General features: G+C 49.4%; 4 protein-coding genes and 1 long non-coding RNA gene across 5 annotated transcripts; all 5 read left to right on the top strand.

The window, feature by feature from the left end:
- The first annotated feature begins 5139 nt into the window (after window positions 1-5139).
- Window positions 5140-7175, top strand: LOC138237778 (zona pellucida sperm-binding protein 3-like). Its single transcript, XM_069187623.1, has 8 exons — window positions 5140-5502; window positions 5573-5691; window positions 5767-5870; window positions 5969-6146; window positions 6228-6345; window positions 6461-6590; window positions 6848-6973; window positions 7060-7175. The coding sequence occupies exons 1-8, from the start codon at window positions 5140-5142 to the stop codon at window positions 7173-7175; spliced, it is 1254 nt and encodes a 417-aa protein (XP_069043724.1).
- A 2043-nt stretch (window positions 7176-9218) lies between these two features.
- LOC138237832 (zona pellucida sperm-binding protein 4-like) lies at window positions 9219-10608 on the top strand. Its single transcript, XM_069187677.1, has 5 exons — window positions 9219-9470; window positions 9546-9733; window positions 9811-9908; window positions 9983-10110; window positions 10465-10608. Exons 1-5 carry the CDS (start codon window positions 9269-9271, stop codon window positions 10500-10502), a joined length of 654 nt encoding a protein of 217 aa, XP_069043778.1. The 5' UTR covers window positions 9219-9268; the 3' UTR covers window positions 10503-10608.
- Window positions 10609-10691: 83 nt separating this feature from the next.
- LOC138237833 (uncharacterized) lies at window positions 10692-11201 on the top strand. Its single transcript, XR_011189146.1, has 3 exons — window positions 10692-10764; window positions 10848-10970; window positions 11050-11201. It is a non-coding gene; the product is annotated as an uncharacterized lncRNA (long non-coding RNA).
- Window positions 11202-13387: 2186 nt separating this feature from the next.
- Window positions 13388-15423, top strand: LOC138237777 (zona pellucida sperm-binding protein 3-like). The gene is made up of 8 exons (XM_069187622.1): window positions 13388-13750; window positions 13821-13939; window positions 14015-14118; window positions 14217-14394; window positions 14476-14593; window positions 14709-14838; window positions 15096-15221; window positions 15308-15423. The coding sequence occupies exons 1-8, from the start codon at window positions 13388-13390 to the stop codon at window positions 15421-15423; spliced, it is 1254 nt and encodes a 417-aa protein (XP_069043723.1).
- Window positions 15424-17599: 2176 nt separating this feature from the next.
- On the top strand, window positions 17600-19592 carry LOC138237776 (zona pellucida sperm-binding protein 4-like). The gene is made up of 7 exons (XM_069187621.1): window positions 17600-17842; window positions 17918-18105; window positions 18569-18762; window positions 18850-18997; window positions 19074-19149; window positions 19233-19355; window positions 19436-19592. Exons 1-7 carry the CDS (start codon window positions 17629-17631, stop codon window positions 19570-19572), a joined length of 1080 nt encoding a protein of 359 aa, XP_069043722.1. The 5' UTR covers window positions 17600-17628; the 3' UTR covers window positions 19573-19592.
- Window positions 19593-22551: the final 2959 nt, after the last annotated feature.

The following is a 22551-nucleotide window of genomic DNA, read 5'->3' as shown; positions in this document are numbered from 1 at the left end:
GGATCATCAAATAGACTTGCCAAGGGAGATTGCTGGTCATGCAAAAACATCTGTACCTCAGAGTGCAGCTCAAGGAGCCTCGTGAGCACTCTGCCCCTTGATAACCATCTCACTTCGGTATGTAGGAAAAGCTGCACATGTTCGCCGCCCATTTCATTACAAAGCACACTGAACAGACATGAATTCATTGGTCGAGCTTTGATCAAATTCACAACTTTGACAGCAGAGTCTAACACGGATTTCAGATCCTCAGGCATTTTATTGGCGGCCAAGGCCTCGCGGTGGATGCTGCAGTGCGCCCACTTCATGTCTGGAGCAACCTCTTCTAATTCGTACAACAACACCGCTGTGTCTGCCTGTCGTCGCTCTAGCACCGTCTGTACAAACTCCGATGCATTTTTTCCAGTCAATGCCATTCTCTTCAATAAATTCATTCAGAAGCTGAAATACGTGCTCTCCTGTAGTTCTTGATGGTAGCGGCTTGCAGAACAGAAAGTCCTCATGCGACATGCCCTCAAACTCATATCTAACGTAAACAAGCAAATTTGCCAAATTGACGACATCTACAGACTCATCTAATTGCAGTGAAAAGAATCTGCTCATCTTAACGCGCTCTATCAGCGTACTTTTGACATCATCTGCCATATCAATAATTCTGCGAGTGACTGTGTCATTCGAAAGGGCCACCAGGTCGAGCTGTTTAGCAACTTTTTCTCCACACATAATAAGTATCAGCTCTTTTACCAATGGTAAACAAAGTTCATCACCGATAGTGTGGGGCTTACCTGCTTTAGCGATCCGCAAGCTTGAGTAGTAAGATGCTTCTTGGGCTTTGGAAATTGGAGTGGCACTGTTTGTTATGGTGGACTTGTGCTGCTTCAGATCTTTAAGTTTCCTTTGAAAAAAATCAACAGGCTTATCCTTCAAGAGCGCATGCTTCATAGTAAAGTGCTGGCTTCATGCTTTTATTGCTGAGAATCTCACAGCACACGACACACTGTGGTCTTGGGTCTTCCTCTGTCCCGGTGTAAGTAAATCCCAAATTTAGATCATTTGGATCGTACCGCCTTGTAGCCATCTTCCGACGCTTGCTAACACTAGCAGGTTCAGCAGCAGAGTTTGTCGGTGGCCGATGTATAATCCTCCTCAATCTCAACAGGTGTGCATGATCTGTCGGAGCTGGCCTCATTACTCTTGGTGTCTATTCCTTTCAGCCAGGACATAATACTTGATTTTTGCGAGGTATTCATTTTCAATCAATCGTTGACGAATGTGGCGCTGTTGGAGAAATAATTCCCATTTCCCCTTTAAAGGCAGTCAGAAGTCCATCTCAGAAGTTTTTCTTTCAAGCGCATGGATGCGAAACAGAGAAACTTGATGTATTTTTCTCAAACTAACCCAGAACAATTCTTATATATTTTTCTGTTATGTATCACGCTTTCCCATGCTTACAAGATTGGCGTGTTCCAAGATCACGCACGTTCTCCTACCTCCCTATTCGGTGGAGATAGCTTTTTTTAAATACAATTGGTCACTTACTTCATAGCATGCATTCCTATAGAGAGGTATGGAATTACATCATAACTCTGTGTCCACTTAAATATTAGCGGAGCGCTGTACCGAAGTACGTAGGCTGCGTATTGGACACGTATTAAAATAGAAAATATGAAAACCCGTCCCGATTTTTCAGCGCACACAACACAGTTCCAGGGTCATATGGCTTACCACCTGGCGGCACGTACCAGAGTTTGAGAACCACTGTTCTAGCTGATAGAGTGTCCTGATAAGGAGCAACTCCCAATTCCTGATATTCTCCAGCAAACTTAATAACTGTTCATCTCTGGCGCCTTAAAGTCTGAGATTTCAAGACAGAGTCTGATTCAAAGTTGGTTTACGACCCTAAGGGCATGGTTACTCATCAGCCAATCAGGAACTGGTAGGGCAGGTTAACCTCACGTGGATCTCTGATGCCCATGAAACGTTGAACCAATGAACAACCTGCAGTTCCTCTAGGTAAAAAGAGGCAACACGGAGCCCCTGGGGAACGGTTTGCAGGGCAGAACAGTTGGGGAAGCGCAGGAGATTCTCGCAGCGCGCCTGCTGGACATTCAGCCTCAGGGCTCCACCTGAGCATCCTCAGACTCAGCCTGGACCACCACGTAACGGCCAGTGTGTCCGAGTGCAGGACTTTCCTTTGCTCTAAGAGTCGAGGACGGAGGTTGCCAGCGTGTAACCAAAGGATCCACCCGAAGTTAGCATCAGCAGCAAGCCTCGTGGACAGCTGAATCACTATTCAGAACTAGCGCTTCATCAGGCACGGACCGGTCTTCTTCCTGACCTGCTGGGACCCGCAGTCATTTTTCTCCTGTGCACAAACTCTGCTAGTAAGCCTGAACTAACTAGCCGGACTTCAGAGAGCCCACTGCTAGAGCATCTCAGTAGAAATCTTTCCCACCACGTCGCAAGCAGCACCACTGCCTGGCACAGAGCCAGAGAGCGCTGATTGGCACAGCAACCAGCCTGCCACTGCTTCTTTGTGTCTGCGGGAGATCTGCATCCCCACAGATTGGATGGATACATGGAATCATGGACTCCATCAAATACCAGGAGATTTTAGGTCAAAATGTGGCTGCTCTGCCAGGAGGCTAAGACTGGGTAGTGGTTGGATCTTCCAGCAGGACAATGATCCAAACCCACACAGAAATGGTTCACTGACCAAAGTAAATCCCAAATTTAGATCATTTGGATCGTACCGCCTTGTAGCCATCTTCCGACGCTTGCTAACACTAGCAGGTTCAGCAGCAGAGTTTGTCGGTGGCCGATGTATAATCCTCCGCAATCTCAACAGGTGTGCATGATCTGTCGGAGTTGGCCTCATTACTCTTGGTGTCTATTCCTTTCAGCCAGGACATAATACTTGATTTTTGCGAGGTATTCATTTTCAATCAATCGTTGACGAATGTGGCTCTGTTGGAGAAATATTTCCCATTTCCCCTTTAAAGGCAGTCAGAAGTCCATCTCAGAAGTTTTTCTTTCAAGCGCATGGATGCGAAACAGAGATACTTGGTGTATTTTTCTCAAACTAACCCAGAACAGTTCTTATATATCATGGAATCATGGACTCCATCAAATACCAGGAGAGTTTAGGTCAAAATGTGGCTGCTCTGCCAGGAGGCTAAGACTGGGTAGTGGTTGGATCTTCCAGCAGGACAATGATCCAAACCCACACAGACATGGTTCACTGACCACAGAATCAAGCTGTGGGGTGAGCTGAAGAGGAGAGTCCACAAGCGAGGATCTCAGATCCCTTTATACAGTATGTGTTCTCCCACCTCATCCAGCATTATAAGAGAAGACTCAGTGCTGTTATCTTGGCAAAGGGAGGGGTGCCAATAATTGTGACACGTGTGTTTTTGAGAAAAATGTTTGTTTCTTAAAAGGATTGTTTTTCTTTGAACAATTTTACCTCACCGAAAGGTTCGATTTCTCTCATATTTTCAGTGTAAGATCAAGCTGATGAATAACAAAGACATTTTTCATAGCCTTTTTGGCTCATCTTTACCAAGGGTGCCAATAATTCTGGAGGACACAGTACATGCTCAAGCAGATATCTGAAAGAAAATCAAAACTGGAAATGTGACGCATGATTGACATCGAAGAGCTCTTGAAAACCACTTTTTCAACACCTTCCCTTGGTTTTTCGTAGAAGCAGTGCTGATTTAAAACTATGTAGTCAGGAAGACGCACTATTACAGCAGGAACATAGCATGGAAACATGAAACAGTAAAGCTAGGCATACGTCTGTAACACCCCCACTGTATCAGAAATGCATTGTTTTATTGATACATTAAAAAAAAACAACACTACCTTCCAATATTCACTGCAATAGACTGGTGTCCCATCCTGGGTGTACCCCACTTTGGGCCTGTTGCTTGCTGGGATAGGCTTCAGCTTCCCTTGCAACATTGTACAGGATAAAAATGTTAGAAAATCTATAGATGTATTACACAATTCCTATGACGCTACCCATGTTTCTTTTGGGTGTAAAATACAGGCTTAAGCAAGAAAAATGGGCGATGCACAGTTGAGTTTCACAAGAAAAACTAATAATTAGTAGGATTTGTCAACAGCTCGTCTACATGAAAGAACTTGAAAGCACTGAGCCCAACAGAAAGTGGAGACCAGCCGGTTCCTAAGCCGACACACAGTGGACCATCAGACGTGCGGGGGGGAGTTAGTCCGGCCGTTCACCGTGACAGCACGTACAGTATTTGGACGGTGGGGTGAAAATGGAGAGCTTGCAAACTCCTCCAGAAGAAACCCCACCACGAATCGAACCCAGAACCCCAGAGCTTCAGGAAAGCAGTGCTAACAGAGAAGCATGCGTGCAGCCCTAATGTAAAGAGCAGCAACGCCAGGCGCCTCTTTCACTCCTGAATCGGAAGGTGTGAGAACAGTTGTCTGCGCTCCGCGCGCGTCTGACATGTTCGCTGGGACAAAGCGTGTCTGCACTGCACACAGATCCGGAGAAGGAAATATCACGACGAGTTTCTCCCTTTCTCCGTTTTAGGCTTTTAATTCTTGAAATCGTTCACCCAGCGCTTTTCCTCCAGATTGATCGGCGAAGCAGAAGAACATTCGAACGAAAATAAAGAAGGAGTTTTATCATTTACAAGACTGTAACTATACAATGGTCATTTTGACAGAAGGAGATATTCACAGTTTCAATTCTATAATAATCTTAGAATTGATGTGAATTCAGACGTTTCGGGACTAGATCTTTTCTTATTCATTTTGTACATCTTGTCAGAAACAACAGCTGTAACAGGAAATATTAGATACCGTGGCCGCAAAATATAGCGAAGATCCTAGTTTATAATATTCATTGTAAACAATCAGCAGTCTGCTCAAGAGAAATGAGTCTCCGCGATCTTCCTCCGGTTTAACTACACTGGCTTTTCCACGGGGTGGATTCCATATCCTGTCCTCCTGCGTGTGAGCTGACCGTGTTCGGGTCCTCGTGAAAATCTTCACTCCACGAACCTGAACGTCATCACGTGCGAAAGTCTCGGTGGCTTTAAAAGGAAGGAGCTCGCAAACGGCAGGTATCGTGGTTTTGCGAGTTGTTTTCATTTCAAGATGTGGTTTTCTAGTGGTCTCGCCTTTCGGCTGTTGACCTTGCTGTTCCTCGCAGTTCTGTGTGATGCTGCGCAATGGCGCGCCCGCGCTAACGTCCAATCCGGCATCAGGCGCAAGGGGGTCGCCTTTCTGGACTCGCCTCTGCTGCCACGGCAGCAGAAGCAGCAGGTTATCCGGGCTGTGTCGGCGCAGTGCGGGGAGAGTACGATCGTGGTGCAGGTCAAGACAGACCTGTTCGGCACCGGGCAGCTGATCAACGCTTCGGATCTCAGCCTGGGAGACTGTGCGGTCACCCGGCAGGACACCGCGGCGCAGCTCCTGATCTTCGAGGCTGAGCTGCAGGCGTGTCGCAGTGTGCTGAGTGTAAGTGGTTCTGCCGTTGGGCAGCTTCGGGTTCTCGGCAGTTGGGTGACTGGATCTGTGATCTGTCTAGACCGTGGACGAGCAACTGGTGTACAGCTTCTCTCTCAACTACACCCCGAAGCCGCTGGCCAACACCCCCATAGTGAGAACGAATGGCGCCGTTGTGGGTATCGAGTGTCACTACATGAGGTGAGTCCTGGAGGAGCAGCAGGGCTGCCTGCCTGGAGCTTGACTCCCTGCTGACACCTGCCTCCTGTGTGCTAGGCTCCACAATGTGAGCAGCAATGCCCTGAAGCCCACCTGGGTCCCCTACACCTCCACCAAGTCTGCTGAGGATCTGCTGGACTTCTCCCTGAGCCTCATGAGTGGTAGGTCTCCCCTGAGATGAAGCACGGTGTGACTGTACAGCCAGTGCAGTTGGATCGATGGGATCTGTGCTTGAGATTGGGGTTCCCTTCCCATCCAGATGACTGGCGCTCCCAGAGGTCCTCCAATGTGTTCTACCTGGGGGACGTCCTGAACATCGAAGCCTCCGTCACCCAGGCCAACCACCAGCCCCTTCGGCTCTTTGTGGACAGCTGCGTGGCCACCTTGGTCCCTGACCAGACCTCCACCCCCAGCTACTCCTTCATTGAGAACAAAGGGTGGGTGTGACCTCGGGTGGCTTGAGCTAGTGAATACTGCCTGCCGTCTCTCCAGTTCTACACTGCCTTCTCTCCTTTCAGGTGCCTGACTGACGCCAAATCCACAGGCTCCAGCTCGCAGTTCATGCCAAGAACCCAGGACACCAAGCTGCAGATGAAGCTGGATGCCTTCAGGTTCTATCAGGATGCCAGGAGCTCAGTGAGTACTTGATCCTTCTGCTTTTATGGGTTTGTGAAGGTTGTGGAACAGCATTTCCATTACAAGCCCCAGATGGAGGCCTGGGTGTAGCTTGATCCACTCGTGCTCTTGGCAGATCTACATCACCTGCCACCTGAAGGTGACTCCTGCTTCCCAGAGTGTGGACTCCCTGAACAAGGACTGCTACACTGAGGGCAGCAGGTCAGTGAGGAGGCAGGGGGCTGCTGTGTCCTGCTGGTGCTCAGGTGAGGGAGCTGCTCTGACCCTGTGTCCCTGCTGTAGGTGGAGATCAGTGGATGGGAGTGACCAGGTCTGCAGCTGCTGTGACTCGAGCTGTGTGCCAAGTGTACGATCCAGGTATTGGGGTGGCAGGAGCAGGAGGGACCTGGCTTCTACAGGGGGTAAGGCACCCTTGCTCTGCCGCTCATGGCATGGATCTCCTCGGGAAAGTGGGGGTCAAGCAGTGTGGTCTACAGCCAGGCTTGTCCTGCTCTTGTTGCAGCTCCTGAGTGGGAAGCTGATGCCACTGTTGGTCCCGTGTTTGTGCTGCAAGAGCAGGTTGCTGAGAGGCCAGTGGAGGCAGAAGGCCAGAGCTCCCAGCTAAGAGCAGAGGAGGGCAAGTCCACAGGTACTGGCAGGAGGTGCTGTCGTGTCGGCTGGCCCCTCTCTGTGGCAGTGCCCACTTGCTGAGGCTCCTCTGTGCTTTCTTTCCAGGCCTGCCTGTGGAGGCTGTGATCCTGGCTGGTGTGGTGACTGCGGTGGGGCTGGTCTGTGCTGCTCTGCTGGGGACAGTCCTGCGCAGGAGGAAGCAACACAAACCCATGAACTGACTTGATGTGAATGAGCAATAAACTGGTTGCAAAGGGTCTCTTGTCATGAGCTGCTTCTTGCTGTGCTGGAGGGGGGATCTGTATGGGTTGGGTATGAATGCTGTGCTGTCTGAGGCTATGGCCACTCTTCTTACAGCTCCTCCAGCAGACTCTACCTGCGGTTTGGAAGAACACCAGCTGTTCCTGTGGGAGTCTCAGGCTTGTTCCTTAGTATCTGCTCAATGGCAGAAGAGCAGGGACATCAAATCGGGGGGAACAACAGCTGCCCTTTCAAGCTTGCCTGGAGGAGAGTCCCACTAGTGCAGGAGCACTTGTGCCATCTCCACCTTAGCCTTGGAGAGAGGATTTTAGGGCTGTTCATCTATTGAGGAGAAGATGTTGAACATACACCTATTAAATGCATACCTTAGATGCACAAATGTGGTCCTTAATTCGTCTAGAATGAAATTCTAATGTATATGATCATTATACATAAATGGTTGGAGATCTAGCATACAGATCCCTTTCTTGGACATCAAAGGTGGGTGTAAAGACCCAGCCGAGAGCGTTTCAGTATTTTTACGTATAGCCGTATTTTCCCTGTACCGTGTATGTACGTATATTGGACGAATCCATGTCCCTTTGGGCAGTAGAACATGGGATTAAAATGTAGGAATTTCTGTGAAACTACATGGGGACGCTAGGGACCGAGATTCTCGTCTGTGCTGGTAGCGATTGTTCCTGCCCTTCCCAGGAGCAGTAGCATTTTACTCACAAACGGGTATCGTATTATCCAGCTTCATACCGGTCACAAGGAAACGAATGTTTCTTTCACAAGGGGAGAGACCCGGTATTCTAGCGGTTTTGTCGACCCAGTCTTCCCCCGGGGTTTCAGCACAAAACGCTGAACTCGCGGCTTTAACCTTCTCCGCTGGCCGGGAGAGTCGCCTGGCCCCTGTCACAGCCGCCGCGTGTTTTTCTAGCGCTCTTTCAAGAAAACATTCGCGCCAAACCAGTGGACGAATTCATGTTGAAATATTCTTACATCTCACTTTTCTGCTCGTTGGGGAGAGTAACAACGATGTTTAGTAATACAGCGCAAAAACGCAGTATAATGTACTCTGCGTCTTTTCTGTTCAAATTCAAATGAACGTTAATAAGTTAAACGCCTGGCCTAAAACATTATCAATTGACGATTATAAATGAATTATAGAAATAAAGGTAGAGCCAAATCGATCATTTAGGAGAAGTCCTCATTGATTGCAAAAGTTATGATGTCCTCATTTTTTCCTCAGATGTTAAGACTTTTGTTAAAATGAAAAAAAAACTTTTAAAAATAGGGCTATATTTTTTTTCCTTGTTTGCCAATATGGAAGAGAAAGAGCATCCCTGCAAGTGTTTAAAAGTTTACTAAGAAGATTAATCAAAATTAGAGTTTAAATTGATTTTTGATTAGAAAAAGTAATAAAGATTCATTACTTTGGAGGCATGTGTCGAGTGTCGATGTTCGTCCCCACGTCCTCTTTCTTGAAAAACAAAATATGGTTACCCTAACAGACGCCATAAATTAGTTTTGAGTCAGATACATTAGTCTAACCCGCATGATATCTAATCTGCAATGCCAGAGTCTACGCGAAAAAGGGGAAAACAGAACAACATTTCAAAACTGCACACTCTCCCGCTAATAGCGAGTTAGAAAAAAAGCAAAAAGAAAAGTGGAAAAACAAAAATCTCAGCTAGCGGCAGTCGGATTTCACGAGGCCTAATACAAAAGGGAAAGCGGCAATCATCGCTACGTCTGGCTAAACACAACAAGTCATTCAGGGATCGAGACGAGGTCATCACTAAAAGAAGCAATAGACGCCACACATATTTAGTTTTGAGTCGGAGACCTAGGTCTAACGCGCGTGATAGCTCGTTCCAGTCGAACAGGACGCTCCGTGATTAATCAGCTGAGTCTGACGACCCTCTGAGTGTCCGAAATCCTCGTGCGCGCGCTCCGGCCCTACAGCCCTCCAATCGCCGCCCTCAGCCGATCAGGGCGCAGCGAGTATTTCAGGAGCTGAGCGCCGCTTGTTTGCAGTTCCTCGGCGAGTTTCACGGTGGAGAAGTTCATGATCAGAGGGAGGATGGGGTTGTACAGTGTGTTGTTTTTGCTGGTGTTGGATTGGTCTGTAGCTCAGGTTCAGAAGTGCCTGGTTAATGACGGTGATAAGATAGCATGTGGTAACTTGACTATCGGTAAAAGCGACTGTGAAGCTAAAAATTGCTGCTTTGATCTGACCAGCCAAAATAGCTGTTACTATGGGAATGAAGGTGGGTTTTGGGATCTTGAGCGTCTTCTATGATGAGCTTAACAGGCTTGGTTTACCAGCTCTTGCTTTCCTCCAGTGACTGTCCAGTGCACCAGGGATGGCCAGTTTGTGGTGGTCGTGTCCAAGAATGCCACTAGCCCTCAGCTGAGCCTGGGTTCAGTCAGCCTGCAGGGGGGCAGGAGTCCCCCCTGTGGCCCTGTTAGCACCACTGCTGGCTTTGCCATGTTCCAGTTCCCAGTCAGTGCCTGTGGCACCAGCATGAAGGTGCGGGGCTTGATCCTTCAGCTGAGGATGTTGTTCCTGTGGTGATTCCTGACCTTGTTCATGTGTCCTTCCTCCAGACTGAAGGTGGTGCTGTGGTGTATGAGAACATGATGTCCTCAACATTTGCTGTGATTGGGGGACCTGCTGGCTCCATCACAAGGGACAGTTTCTACAAGTGAGTGAGCAGCTGCTGCTTCCCACAGTGCTCTGGTCTTGCTGGATCCCATGACTGCCTGCTTCTCTCTCCAGGCTGTTCTTCCAGTGCAGGTATGCAGATGATGACCTTGTTCCAGTGCGGGCTGTGGTCTACACGGTCTCCCCACCCCTTCCGGCAGTGTCTCCAGGACCTCTCCGTGTGGAGCTCAGGATTGCCAGAGGTAGCTGTCGGGCCTTGGGCTGTGTGAGCTGAGTGTGTGGGGCTTCTGCTGAACCCCGCTGCTGCTCTTCTCCTCAGGAGAGCTGTATGACTCCTACTACAGTGACCTGGACTACCCTGTGACCAAGGTGCTGCGGGATCCTGTGTATGTGGAGGTCCACATCTTGAACAGGACTGACCCCAACATTGTCCTGAACCTGGGGGACTGCTGGGCCACTTCCACTCCCAGTCCTCTCAGCCAGCCCAGCTGGAGCCTTCTGGTTGCTGGGTAACCTGACCCCTGTGGCTCAGACTGGCTTGTCTTGGTAGTGTCCCCTTGTGGCAGGGCTCACCCTCCCTGTTGCTGTCCTTGCAGGTGTCCCTATGGAGGTGACAACTACCAGAGCACCTTGATCCCCGTGGGTGGCCCCTCAGGGCTGCCGTACCCAACGCACTACCAGCGCTTCATGATTCAGATGTTCACTTTTGTGGATCCTGCCTCTCAGGTGCCTCTGATGGAGAAGGTAGGGAGCAGCTTGTGGGGAAGGAGGTGGTGGCTGGTCCTGGGCTGTGCAGTGACCCTTGCTCTGCTCTCTCCAGGTGTTCATCCACTGTAGTGCAGCAGTGTGCCAGCCGACCGCTACTGACCGCTGTGTGCCCACCTGTGGCAGGAGGAGTGAGTTCTCTGGGGACAGGGCGGTTGTGCGCTAGTCAGCTGTGTGTATCCTTTCCTGATGCTGTTGTCCTGTCCTCTTGCAGGAAGAGCTGTTGCTCGAGTGGCAGAGGACTCCTCCAGAGAAACTGTGCTGGTGTCCAGTGGGGAAGTGATCCTGGTTGGATCCGAGCTTCCAGCTCTGGGTCAGCTGGATTCCCATCCTGAAGGTGAGGGAGGGGGATGGAGGCTGAGTGTCTGATCCTGTTCCCTGTGTCTGACCCCTCACTAAAGCTCTTCTCTCCACAGCACCCCGGTTCCTGAGCTATGGGCTGCTGGTAGTAGCTGCCTCCACTGTGCTTGTGGTCTGTTCTCTGGTATTGGTGGCTGTGTGGAGATCTAGACCTCACATCCAGAATACCAAGCCTAATCTGGAGTATGAATAAAGGCCTTGTTCTGAACTCCCTTGTGTACTGTCTTGTATGCTTCCCTCTTCTGTCAGCATTAAGTGCTGTAGTTCAGTGTCTGTGAAGATGTCCCTGTAAGCCTCTTCAATGGCCGTGCTTTTCCGTCTTTCATAGACAAGTACTTGCACTAGTTCTTGGCCACTGCTTTTTCTTGGAGTCTGTGGTCTTAATGATATTCCTTCGACTGGCCTGGATTCTAATTGACTGCACTTTGGGGGAGGGGGGAAATACCTATAGGGCTCATAACCAATTCCTCTTTCATCTCTCCAGCCCTCGGGCGCAAGTTGACAAACTTGCTCCCTCTCCCTTCTGAGTGAGTTCAGCCAATGCCCTCCTGTTCTAGTTCTTTAGAACAACACACCAGGACCCAGGCAGCCAAACATTTCTAGTTTGATTACAATTAGTTTTTCCTTCAGCTACCTGGCAAAGGAAAAATTAAACCATGATTTAACTTGGGGACTAGTGCTGTGCATGAACAAGATGATTGTGACTTTCAGCCAGTTCTCTACAGCCCACGTCCAATAAAAGTGGTGGAGATGAGCCAGTTCCTAGCATAACTGAACATGCAAACTCCCCCTGAATGTACACTAGGCAGGAGTCCAACCCAATAGACACTCTTCAGATCAGTCTAAATCGATTTCAATGACTGTGTGTGTGTGTGTGCTATCGTGAAGACTTAAAGTAAAGCTATTCGTGTTTTCCACTGTAGAAGACTGACTCCTTAAGTCCCCACAACCAACATTTCAGCTGGGGGACAAAACACGTGTCGTCACTGCCCACAGATCTGGAGAAGGAAATACTGTATCACTACGAGTTTGTCTTTTCACTAGAGGGACACATTAAAGCCACGAAATATCTCATTTTCGGCAAATTCATTGAAATCATTTGTGCAAACCTTTCCCACATAATCAATAATGAGATCTTATGATGTACTGTATGTAAAGTGAGACGTTTTCGGACCAGGTCTTATCTTTTCTCACTAGTTCACCTCTGATCAGATCATTCTTAACATCTGGTGGCCAGCAGGCAAAAGCTCTAACAGGAAATATTAGACGCACGTACCGCAAAATACAGCCAGTGTCCTAGTGTAACTGACCGGGGGAAAGTTCGCCGGAAGTTCGAAAACGATTTTGGCACGCCTGTAGCGCTTTCACGAAACCTCCTAGGGTTACGAAAACACTTGCTTTGTGTATCAAGTACATTGTGAATGTTTTAATAGCCTTCACATTGTCGTTTTTAGCACTTTTTTGGACCACGCACGAATATTCTTTTGTCCATATCTTCGCAATGGAAGCACAGAACGCCTTCAAACCAAATGCATTTTAAAGACCACGACTTGTGGAAATGTCCACAGCCTCTACATCAAACTATCAGTGAGCTAATTATCTTTTTTTAAACCTCCGGTTTTTCATCGATGCGTAATTACGCACTAACTGGAACCCGGGGGGACCGCTGTGTACACACGTCCACAACGCGAGAAATACTGCTCAACACGGCTTCGTGCGAAAAAACCGTATATCACCATAGGAAGCAGAACAGCGCAGTCTCCAATTACCCAGACTGTAAGCACGGGAATAAAGTTTTGCTTGATTTCTGAAACCCTTTCTTTATGTCCTGTTTTCATTCAGGTAAGGGTCAACTATATTCACAATACTGACAGCAGAAAGATTCAAATATTCTTGACTCAGCAGCTTATTAAAAACAGCTCCCATGATTTTCAAACCGATTGTTTACACAGAAGACCGACACAGCTTTGCGTTCTGAATCTCTTTTTCTCGTGCTTCTATTTAATGTGGCACTATGCACTGGGATAGGGGAATGCTGTTCACAAGCCAATAGCTTGTGTCGTGAAAACGCTACAGGCGTGCCAAAATCGTTTTCGAACTTCAAGCTAACTTTACCCCGGTGTTTAACCGTAAGTATTCACTGTAAACAATGACCCGTCTATTCAGGAGAAATGAGTCTCCATGATCCTCCTTCACTTGAACTATAATGGCTTTTCCACGGGGTGGATTCCATATCCTGTCCTCCTGCGTGTGAGCTGACCGAGTTCGGGTCCTCGTGAAAATCTTCACTCTGCGAACCTGAACGTCATCACGTGCGAAAGTCTCGGTGGCTTTAAAAAGAAGGAGCTCGCAAACAGCAGGTATCGTGGTTTTGCGAGTTGTTTTCATTTCAAGATGTGGTTTTCTAGTGGTCTCGCCTTTCGGCTGTTGACCTTGCTGTTCCTCGCAGTTCTGTGTGATGCTGCGCAATGGCGCGCCCGCGCTAACGTCCAATCCGGCATCAGGCGCAAGGGGGTCGCCTTTCTGGACTCGCCTCTGCTGCCACGGCAGCAGAAGCAGCAGGTTATCCGGGCTGTGTCGGCGCAGTGCGGGGAGAGTACGATCGTGGTGCAGGTCAAGACAGACCTGTTCGGCACCGGGCAGCTGATCAACGCTTCGGATCTCAGCCTGGGAGACTGTGCGGTCACCCGGCAGGACACCGCGGCGCAGCTCCTGATCTTCGAGGCTGAGCTGCAGGCGTGTCGCAGTGTGCTGAGTGTAAGTGGTTCTGCCGTTGGGCAGCTTCGGGTTCTCGGCAGTTGGGTGACTGGATCTGTGATCTGTCTAGACTGTGGACGAGCAACTGGTGTACAGCTTCTCTCTCAACTACACCCCGAAGCCGCTGGCCAACACCCCCATAGTGAGAACGAATGGCGCCGTTGTGGGTATCGAGTGTCAGTACATGAGGTGAGTCCTGGAGGAGCAGCAGGGCTGCCTGCCTGGAGCTTGACTCCCTGCTGACACCTGCCTCCTGTGTGCTAGGCTCCACAATGTGAGCAGCAATGCCCTGAAGCCCACCTGGGTCCCCTACACCTCCACCAAGTCTGCTGAGGATCTGCTGGACTTCTCCCTGAGCCTCATGAGTGGTAGGTCTCCCCTGAGATGAAGCACGGTGTGACTGTACAGCCAGTGCAGTTGGATCGACGGGATCTGTGCTTGAGATTGGGGTTCCTTTCCCATCCAGATGACTGGCGCTCCCAGAGGTCCTCCAATGTGTTCTACCTGGGGGACGTCCTGAACATCGAAGCCTCCGTCACCCAGGCCAACCACCAGCCCCTTCGGCTCTTTGTGGACAGCTGCGTGGCCACCTTGGTCCCTGACCAGACCTCCACCCCCAGCTACTCCTTCATTGAGAACAAAGGGTGGGTGTGACCTCGGGTGGCTTGAGCTAGTGAATACTACCTGCCGTCTCTCCAGTTCTACACTGCCTTCTCTCCTTTCAGGTGCCTGACTGACGCCAAATCCACAGGCTCCAGCTCGCAGTTCATGCCAAGAACCCAGGACACCAAGCTGCAGATGAAGCTGGATGCCTTCAGGTTCTATCAGGATGCCAGGAGCTCAGTGAGTACTTGATCCTTCTGCTTTTATGGGTTTGTGAAGGTTGTGGAACAGCATTTCCATTACAAGCCCCAGATGGAGGCCTGGGTGTAGCTTGATCCACTCGTGCTCTTGGCAGATCTACATCACCTGCCACCTGAAGGTGACTCCTGCTTCCCAGAGTGTGGACTCCCTGAACAAGGACTGCTACACTGAGGGCAGCAGGTCAGTGAGGAGGCAGGGGGCTGCTGTGTCCAGCTGGTGCTCAGGTGAGGGAGCTGCTCTGACCCTGTGTCCCTGCTGTAGGTGGAGATCAGTGGATGGGAGTGACCAGGTCTGCAGCTGCTGTGACTCGAGCTGTGTGCCAAGTGTACGATCCAGGTATTGGGGTGGCAGGAGCAGGAGGGACCTGGCTTCTACAGGGGGTAAGGCACCCTTGCTCTGCCGCTCATGGCATGGATCTCCTCGGGAAAGTGGGGGTCAAGCAGTGTGGTCTACAGCCAGGCTTGTCCTGCTCTTGTTGCAGCTCCTGAGTGGGAAGCTGATGCCACTGTTGGTCCCGTGTTTGTGCTGCAAGAGCAGGTTGCTGAGAGGCCAGTGGAGGCAGAAGGCCAGAGCTCCCAGCTAAGAGCAGAGGAGGGCAAGTCCACAGGTACTGGCAGGAGGTGCTGTCATGTCGGCTGGCCCCTCTCCGTGGCAGTGCCCACTTGCTGAGGCTCCTCTGTGCTTTCTTTCCAGGCCTGCCTGTGGAGGCTGTGATCCTGGCTGGTGTGGTGACTGCGGTGGGGCTGGTCTGTGCTGCTCTGCTGGGGACAGTCCTGCGCAGGAGGAAGCAACACAAACCCATGAACTGACTTGATGTGAATGAGCAATAAACTGGTTGCAAAGGGTCTCTTGTCATGAGCTGCTTCTTGCTGTGCTGGAGGGGGGATCTGTATGGGTTGGGTATGAATGCTGTGCTGTCTGAGGCTATGGCCACTCTTCTTACAGCTCCTCCAGCAGACTCTACCTGCGGTTTGGAAGAACACCAGCTGTTCCTGTGGGAGTCTCAGGCTTGTTCCTTAGTATCTGCTCAATGGCAGAAGAGCAGGGACATCAAATCAGGGGGAACAGCTGCCCTTTCAAGCTTGCCTGGAGGAGAGTCCTACTAGTGCAGGAGCACTTGTGCCATCTCCACAGTATCCTTGCAGAGAGCATTTTAGGACTTTACTGTCCCTTTGTTCCATGGAATATGGGATTAAAATGTAGGAGTTTCTGTGAAACTACATGGGGACGCTAGGGACCGAGATTCTCGTCAGTGCTGGTAGCGATTGTTCCTGCCCTTCCCAGGAGCAGTGAATATTATAATAATAATTGCTTACACTTATATAGCGCTTTTCTGGACACTCCACTCAAAGCGCTTTACAGGTAATGGGGACTCCCCTCCACCACCACCAATGTGCAGCATCCACCTGGATGATGCGACGGCAGCCATAGTGCGCCAGAACGCTCACCACACATCAGCTATCAGTGGGGAGGAGAGCAGAGTAATGTAGCCAATTCATAGAAGGGGATTATTAGGAGGCCATGATGGGGTAAAGGCCAGGGGGGAAATTTGGCCAGGACACCGGGGTTACACCCCTACTCTTTTCGAGAAGCGCCGTATGGTGTCTCCCGTATCTTATTATCCAGCTTTATATCGGTCACAAGGGGGAGAGACCCGGTATTAAAGTGGTTTTATGGACCCTGTTTTCTTCCGGCGTTTTAGCACAAAACGGTGAACTGTCGGTTTTAACCTTCTCTGCTGTCCGGGGGAGTCGCCTGCCCCCTGTTACGGTCGCCGAGTGTCTGCTTCTACCGGTCTTTCAAGAAAACATTCGCGCCAAAACGACGGACGAATTTGTTCAAGTACTCCTGCATCTCCCCGAGTTTTCTACGCGTTGTCGATAAAGTAGCGAAACGATTAATTCTTTACGCAAGGACGCAGTGTTTGTATCAAGCGTCTTTCAATTAATATTCAAATGAACGTTCAACTAAACGCCGAAATGTGACCCCTGCACAGGCTAGAAAATGTATAACTGAAGATTATAAATTAATTATAGAAAGAAAGTTCGAGACAAATTGACACTTTAAATCGGGGGTAATCGACCAGCCGATCGATCGCAAGAATGTTTGGCATAAAAGAAATGGGCTACTTTTTCTTTCTTTCGATAGCCTAAAAATCCATTCGGATCTGTGCATGGAATGTCATACATCTTACTGCCCTTGTGTGTGTTTAACTCTTGTCGAATGGGTTGTAAAAGTCTCTTCCCTGAGTGTTGACCGACAGAAAAAAAGGCACCGTGTGCGCTACCCAGGAGCATTCTCTTGGCTATTGCCGCACGAGCCCCACATTCGCTACTGTGCATAGTGGAGCGAAACGGACTGGCCGCGACAAATTCGCCAACTGTTTGACCAATCTGATTGCCTATTTCGTAGTTGTAGTGTTTGAGCGAAAATTATGAAGCAAAGAGACCGAAAACCACAAGGAAAGGGAGCATGATTACTTTTTATACCTTCGCATTCAAATCTGCAATGCTAGAGTCTACGTGAAAAAGGGAAATACAGAACAACATTTCAAAACTGCACACTCTCCCGCTAATAGCGAGTTAGCTAAAAGTAAAAAGAAAAGTGGAAAAACAAAAATCTGAGCTAGCGGCAGTCGGATTTCACGTGGCCTAATACAAGAGGGAAGCGGCAATCATCGCATCGTGTGAGCTACGTCTGGCTAAACACAACAAGTCATTCAGGGATCGAAACGATCATGTGAGACGAGGTCATCACTAAAAGAAGCAATAGACGCCACACATATTTAGTTTTGAGTCGGAGACCTTGGTCTAACGCGCATGATAGCTCGTTCCAGTCGAACAGGGCGCTCTGTGATTAATCAGCTGAGTCTGACGACCCTCTGAGTGTCCGAAATCCTCGTGCGCGCGCTCCGGCCCTACAGCCCTCCAATCGCCGCCCTCAGCCAATCAGGGCGCAGCGAGTATTTCAGGAGCTGAGCGCCGCTTATCTGCAGCTCCTCGCCGAGTTTCACGATGGAGAAGTCAATGATTAGAGGGAGGATGGGGTTGCACCTTGTGTTGTTTTTGTTGGTGTTGGATTGTTCTTTAGCTCAGGTTCAGAAGTGCCTGGTTAATGACAGTGATAAGATAGCATGTGGTAACTTGACTATCGGTAAAAGTGACTGTGAAGCTAAAAATTGCTGCTTTGATCTGACCAGCCAAAATCGCTGTTACTATGGGAATGAAGGTGGGTTTTGGGATCTTGAGTGTCTTCTATGATGAGCTTAACAGGCTTGGTTTACCAGCTCTTGCTTTCCTCCAGTGACTGTCCAGTGCACCAGGGATGGCCAGTTTGTGGTGGTCGTGTCCAAGAATGCCACCAGCCCTCCGCTGAGCCTGGGTTCAGTCAGCCTGCAGGGGGGCAGGAGTCCCCCCTGTGGCCCTGTTAGCACCACTGCTGGCTTTGCCATGTTCCAGTTCCCAGTCAGTGCCTGTGGCACCAGCATGAAGGTGAGGGGCTTGATCCTTCAGCTGAGGATGTTGCTGCTGTAGTGATTCCTGACCTTGTTCATGTGTCCATCTTCCAGGCTGAAGTGGTGCTGTGGTGTATGAGAACATGATGTCCTCAACATTTGCTGTGATTGGGGGACCTGCTGGCTCCATCACAAGGGACAGTTTCTACAAGTGAGTGAGCAGCTGCTGCTGCTTCCCAGAGTGTTCTGGTCTTGCCAGGTCCCGTCTGGATCCCATGACTGCCTGCTTCTCTCTCCAGGCTGTTCTTCCAGTGCAGGTATGCAGACGATGACCTTGTTCCAGTGCAGGCTGTGGTGTACACGGTCTCCCCACCCCCTCCGGCAGTGTCTCCAGGACCTCTCCGTGTGGAGCTCAGGATTGCAAGAGGTAGCTGTCAGGTCTTGGGCTGTGTGAGCCGAGTGTATGGGGCTTCTGCTGAACCCCACTGCTGCTCTTGTCCTCAGGAGAGCTGTATGACTCCTACTACAGTGACCTGGACTACCCTGTGACCAAGGTGCTGCGGGATCCTGTGTATGTGGAGGTCCACATCTTGAACAGGGCTGACCCCAACATTGTCCTGACCCTGGGGGACTGCTGGGCCACTTCCACTCCCAGTCCTCTCAGCCAGCCCAGCTGGAGCCTTCTGGTTGCTGGGTAACCTGACTCCTGTGGCTCTGACTGGCTTGTCTCAGTAGTGTCCCCTTGTGGCAGGGCTCACCCTCCCTGTTGCTGTCCTTGCAGGTGTCCCTATGGAGGTGACAACTACCAGACCACCTTGATCCCTGTGGGTGGCTCCTCAGGGCTGCCGTACCCAACGCACTACCAGCGCTTCATGATTCAGATGTTCACTTTTGTGGATCCTGCCTCTCAGGTTCCTCTGAAGGAGAAGGTAGGGAGCAGCTTGTGGGGAAGGAGGTGGTGGCTGGTCCTGGGCTGTGCAGTGACCCTTGCTCTGCTCTCTCCAGGTGTTCATCCACTGTAGTGCAGCAGTGTGCCAGCCGACCGCTACTGACCGCTGTGTGCCCACCTGTGGCAGGAGGAGTGAGTTCTCTGGGGACAGGGCGGTTGTGCGCCAGTCAGCTGTGTGTATCCTTTCCTCATGCTGGTGTCCTGTCCTCTTGCAGGAAGAGCTGTTGCTCAAGTGGCACAGGACTCCTCCAGAGAAACTGCGCTGGTGTCCAGTGGGGAAGTGATCCTGGTTGGGTCTGAGCTTCCAGCTCTGGATCGGCTGGATTCCCATCCTGAAGGTGAGGGAGGAGGGATGGAGGCTGAGTGTCTGATCCTGTTCCCTGTGTCTGACCCCTCACTAAAGCTCTTCTCTCCACAGCACCCCAGTTCCTGAGCTATGGGCTGCTGGTAGTTGCTGCCTCCACTGTGCTTGTGGTCTCTGCTCTGGTGCTGGTGGCTGTGTGGAGATCTAGACCTTGGATCCAGAATGCCAAGCTGTGCATGGAGTGTGAATAAAGGCTTTGCACTGATCTCTACTCATTGTGGCTTAGTACTGTTTTAGTGTGTTCCTTGTGAATATCATAGTGGTGGTGTCGATACCTCCATCTGGTATGTTAGTGTTGGTGAGCTTCTAGCTTCCGGGTTTTTCTTCAGGGAACAAGTGCATCTGTCTAGGTTTTTGACACCCTTTCCACATTTTGCTGATCGGTGTTGTAGCGGCGAGGCTTACTAAAATACAGCAATTAAGTTTTCTGCTCCCTTGCTAGTCCCTCTCTCTTTCATCTCAGTGGTGCTTGATACAGAGAGGCCATTCCATGTGGTTAACAAGTAAGGTTTTTCTAGCTCCGTGGTTCTCAAACTTTTTGGACCAAGTACCACCACTGATCAAACCAAAGCATCCAAGTACCGCCTCCAAGTCATCTTCCCATAGGAACCACAAATCTCAATGACCAACATGTGGGCATGTGCACACTCTCACATACACATCTAATAAAAATAGAAACACAAACACTGAGCACTTACCATTTCAGTGAGAGGGGTGAGCTTGTTTAGTTTAGCAAAGCCTTGCAATGTCATGGACGATGGGCAGTGAGCTTCAACTGCAGATCTGGCTCAGCATCCATTTTGCTGTGGTACTTTGTCTTGATTGCAGAGAAGCCTTTCTCACAAAGGTAGGTAGTAGCAAAAGGCATCAAAAATTGCACAGCCTTGAATGAGAGGGCTGGGTATTCACTCCGTCTTTGGATCCAGAAATGCAACGGTGACTGTCGTTTCAATTCTGACATCAGATGATGACTCGAGCAACTTCTCTTGCTCAGCACAGGAGAGGTTCTTGGGTATTCTTTCGGCATCAACAGTAAAGGGGTTCCTGATCCACTCTGGTGTGGCCTCAACTGGAAAATACTCTGAGAACTGTTCTTTCAATGAGAAGAGGTGCAATGTAATCACATCTCGAACAGCAGCATCAAGTTCCACACCATATGTGTGCAGGTGGTTCTCCAGAGTTGGGAAAGCAGATGCATCGCCTGTGTTGATTTTGTTAACAAACAGTTGCAGCTTTCTCTTCATAGCAGTGATCTTGTCAGACACATCAAAAATTGTTAAAGAGAAGCCCTGCAGTCCCAGATTCAGCTCATTCAAACATGAGAATATATCAGCCAGGTAGGCCAATTTTACCAGCCACACTGGATCATCAAATAGACTTGCCAAGGGAGATTGCTGGTCATGCAAAAACATCTGTACCTCAGAGTGCAGCTCAAGGAGCCTCGTGAGCACTCTGCCCCTTGATAACCATCTCACTTCGGTATGTAGGAAAAGCTGCACATGTTCGCCGCCCATTTCATTACAAAGCACACTGAACAGACATGAATTCATTGGTCGAGCTTTGATCAAATTCACAACTTTGACAGCAGAGTCTAACACGGATTTCAGATCCTCAGGCATTTTATTGGCGGCCAAGGCCTCGCGGTGGATGCTGCAGTGCGCCCACTTCATGTCTGGAGCAACCTCTTCTAATTCGTACAACAACACCGCTGTGTCTGCCTGTCGTCACTCTAGCACCGTCTGTACAAACTCCGATGCATTTTTTCCAGTCAATGCCATTCTCTTCAATAAATTCATTCAGAAGCTGAAATACGTGCTCTCCTGTAGTTCTTGATGGTAGCGGCTTGCAGAACAGAAAGTCCTCATGCGACATGCCCTCAAACTCATATCTAACGTAAACAAGCAAATTTGCCAAATTGACGACATCTACAGACTCATCTAATTGCAGTGAAAAGAATCTGCTCATCTTAACGCGCTCTATCAGCGTACTTTTGACATCATCTGCCATATCAATAATTCTGCGAGTGACTGTGTCATTCGAAAGGGCCACCAGGTCGAGCTGTTTAGCAACTTTTTCTCCACACATAATAAGTATCAGCTCTTTTACCAATGGTAAACAAAGTTCATCACCGATAGTGTGGGGCTTACCTGCTTTAGCGATCCGCAAGCTTGAGTAGTAAGATGCTTCTTGGGCTTTGGAAATTGGAGTGGCACTGTTTGTTATGGTGGACTTGTGCTGCTTCAGATCTTTAAGTTTCCTTTGAAAAAAATCAACAGGCTTATCCTTCAAGAGCGCATGCTTCATAGTAAAGTGCTGGCTTCATGCTTTTATTGCTGAGAATCTCACAGCACACGACACACTGTGGTCTTGGGTCTTCCTCTGTCCCGGTGTAAGTAAATCCCAAATTTAGATCATTTGGATCGTACCGCCTTGTAGCCATCTTCCGACGCTTGCTAACACTAGCAGGTTCAGCAGCAGAGTTTGTCGGTGGCCGATGTATAATCCTCCTCAATCTCAACAGGTGTGCATGATCTGTCGGAGCTGGCCTCATTACTCTTGGTGTCTATTCCTTTCAGCCAGGACATAATACTTGATTTTTGCGAGGTATTCATTTTCAATCAATCGTTGACGAATGTGGCGCTGTTGGAGAAATAATTCCCATTTCCCCTTTAAAGGCAGTCAGAAGTCCATCTCAGAAGTTTTTCTTTCAAGCGCATGGATGCGAAACAGAGAAACTTGATGTATTTTTCTCTAACTAACCCAGAACAATTCTTATATATTTTTCTGTTATGTATCACGCTTTCCCATGCTTACAAGATTGGCGTGTTCCAAGATCACGCACGTTCTCCTACCTCCCTATTCGGTGGAGATAGCTTTTTTTAAATACAATTGGTCACTTACTTCATAGCATGCATTCCTATAGAGAGGTATGGAATTACATCATAACTCTGTGTCCACTTAAATATTAGCGGAGCGCTGTACCGAAGTACGTAGGCTGCGTATTGGACACGTATTAAAATAGAAAATATGAAAACCCGTCCCGATTTTTCAGCGCACACAACACAGTTCCAGGGTCATATGGCTTACCACCTGGCGGCACGTACCAGAGTTTGAGAACCACTGTTCTAGCTGATAGAGTGTCCTGATAAGGAGCAACTCCCAATTCCTGA

The sequence above is a fragment of the Lepisosteus oculatus genome, chromosome 3, assembly GCF_040954835.1.
Source record: "Lepisosteus oculatus isolate fLepOcu1 chromosome 3, fLepOcu1.hap2, whole genome shotgun sequence".
Classification (NCBI taxonomy): Eukaryota; Metazoa; Chordata; class Actinopteri; order Semionotiformes; family Lepisosteidae; genus Lepisosteus; species Lepisosteus oculatus.
This window is presented reverse-complemented; position numbering and strand designations above follow the sequence as displayed.